Source organism: Phalaenopsis equestris, unplaced genomic scaffold (assembly GCF_001263595.1).
Source record: "Phalaenopsis equestris unplaced genomic scaffold, ASM126359v1 Scaffold193558, whole genome shotgun sequence".
NCBI classification, from domain to species: Eukaryota; Viridiplantae; Streptophyta; class Magnoliopsida; order Asparagales; family Orchidaceae; genus Phalaenopsis; species Phalaenopsis equestris.
In genome coordinates, this window is record NW_018213507.1 from 1 (window position 1) to 1055 (window position 1055).

General features: G+C 39.0%; 1 protein-coding gene across 1 annotated transcript; it reads right to left on the reverse strand.

Annotated features, from left to right (window-relative positions):
- Nucleotides 1-40: 40 nt before the first annotated feature.
- On the reverse strand, nucleotides 41-1049 carry LOC110034810 (cyclin-L1-1-like; the record flags this gene model as incomplete). The annotated part of the gene is made up of 4 exons (XM_020739051.1): nucleotides 833-1049; nucleotides 640-721; nucleotides 409-549; nucleotides 41-210 (listed from the first exon to the last, which is right to left on the reverse strand). Coding segments are annotated over exons 1-4 (545 nt in total), but the record flags the coding sequence as incomplete, so codon positions are not given.
- Nucleotides 1050-1055: the final 6 nt, after the last annotated feature.

Sequence of the window (1055 nt, forward strand, 5' to 3'; positions counted from 1 at the left end):
ATATATATATATATATTTGAGCGAAATAAATTAAATATACCTATCATTTGCAAGGTTCCAAGCTTCCTGCCTAAGTTCAAGAGGAGCTCCAAGTGTTGCTAGGTAATTGGATATGAACTTGTGAGGATGTTCTACATGGCAGATAAAACCCATCTCCTTCAGCAAATGTCTCTCCGTTCTAATTAAATCGTTCTTCAAGTCTGAGTATTTCTGTGATCATGGTAGAGAACAAGGCCAGCAATTATAACGACACACAAGTAATGCATCAGAAAAACAAACTACGATTACATTATTTTATTTCTCCATGGTAGCATCTGGCAAAGTCATGTAAATGCCTAAAAAGATAATTGTGAAATGAGATACAGTCAATGCGAACCAAATCCCATTTAACAAAACAGAAACACCAACCTTGGACATGACATCAAGATGCTCTATCGGTAAACCCTCTCTTCTACACTCCATCCGGTGAAAGACCATAAGAATATACTTTGCTTTTCTAGGGCTCTCTTCGAGCTTCGAAGCCAACCAAACACAGCTAGCTGCTACCCTCTACATAATCAAAATTAGGAACAGTGACACATCAATGGATAGAATCCAAAACCTCATATATTCTTTCCATTGAAAAACACATAGCCATACCTTCACACTGAAGCGCGCAAAAGACTTTTTGCAGTAGAACCGGTGGAAAAGGACCTGCCCTGTGGCCATGACTGCTTGAGGTCTATCGGAGTCAAGAACTCGCAAACATAGTAATCAAAAATCGAGTTGTACAACCAACCTAAAAAACAAATCAAACAGGAAGAGTAGAATTAAATCAGATAAAAAAGGATACAATCTGAGAAGAATGCCGCTCTCCTGAATGAGATCGCACCCGTAGATGCGTAACATTATCTCCGTGTCCTCTTGAATGTCATCTTTCCTCGAAGGAGAATTTTTCAGATCTTCATCAGTGAGGTAGAAGTTATCGATTGCAGTATAGATCATTACGAAAGAATAGACGGATCTGACCAAACCAAATATCCTATTGCTGCTGAAACCAACAGGAAGAAAGGGGA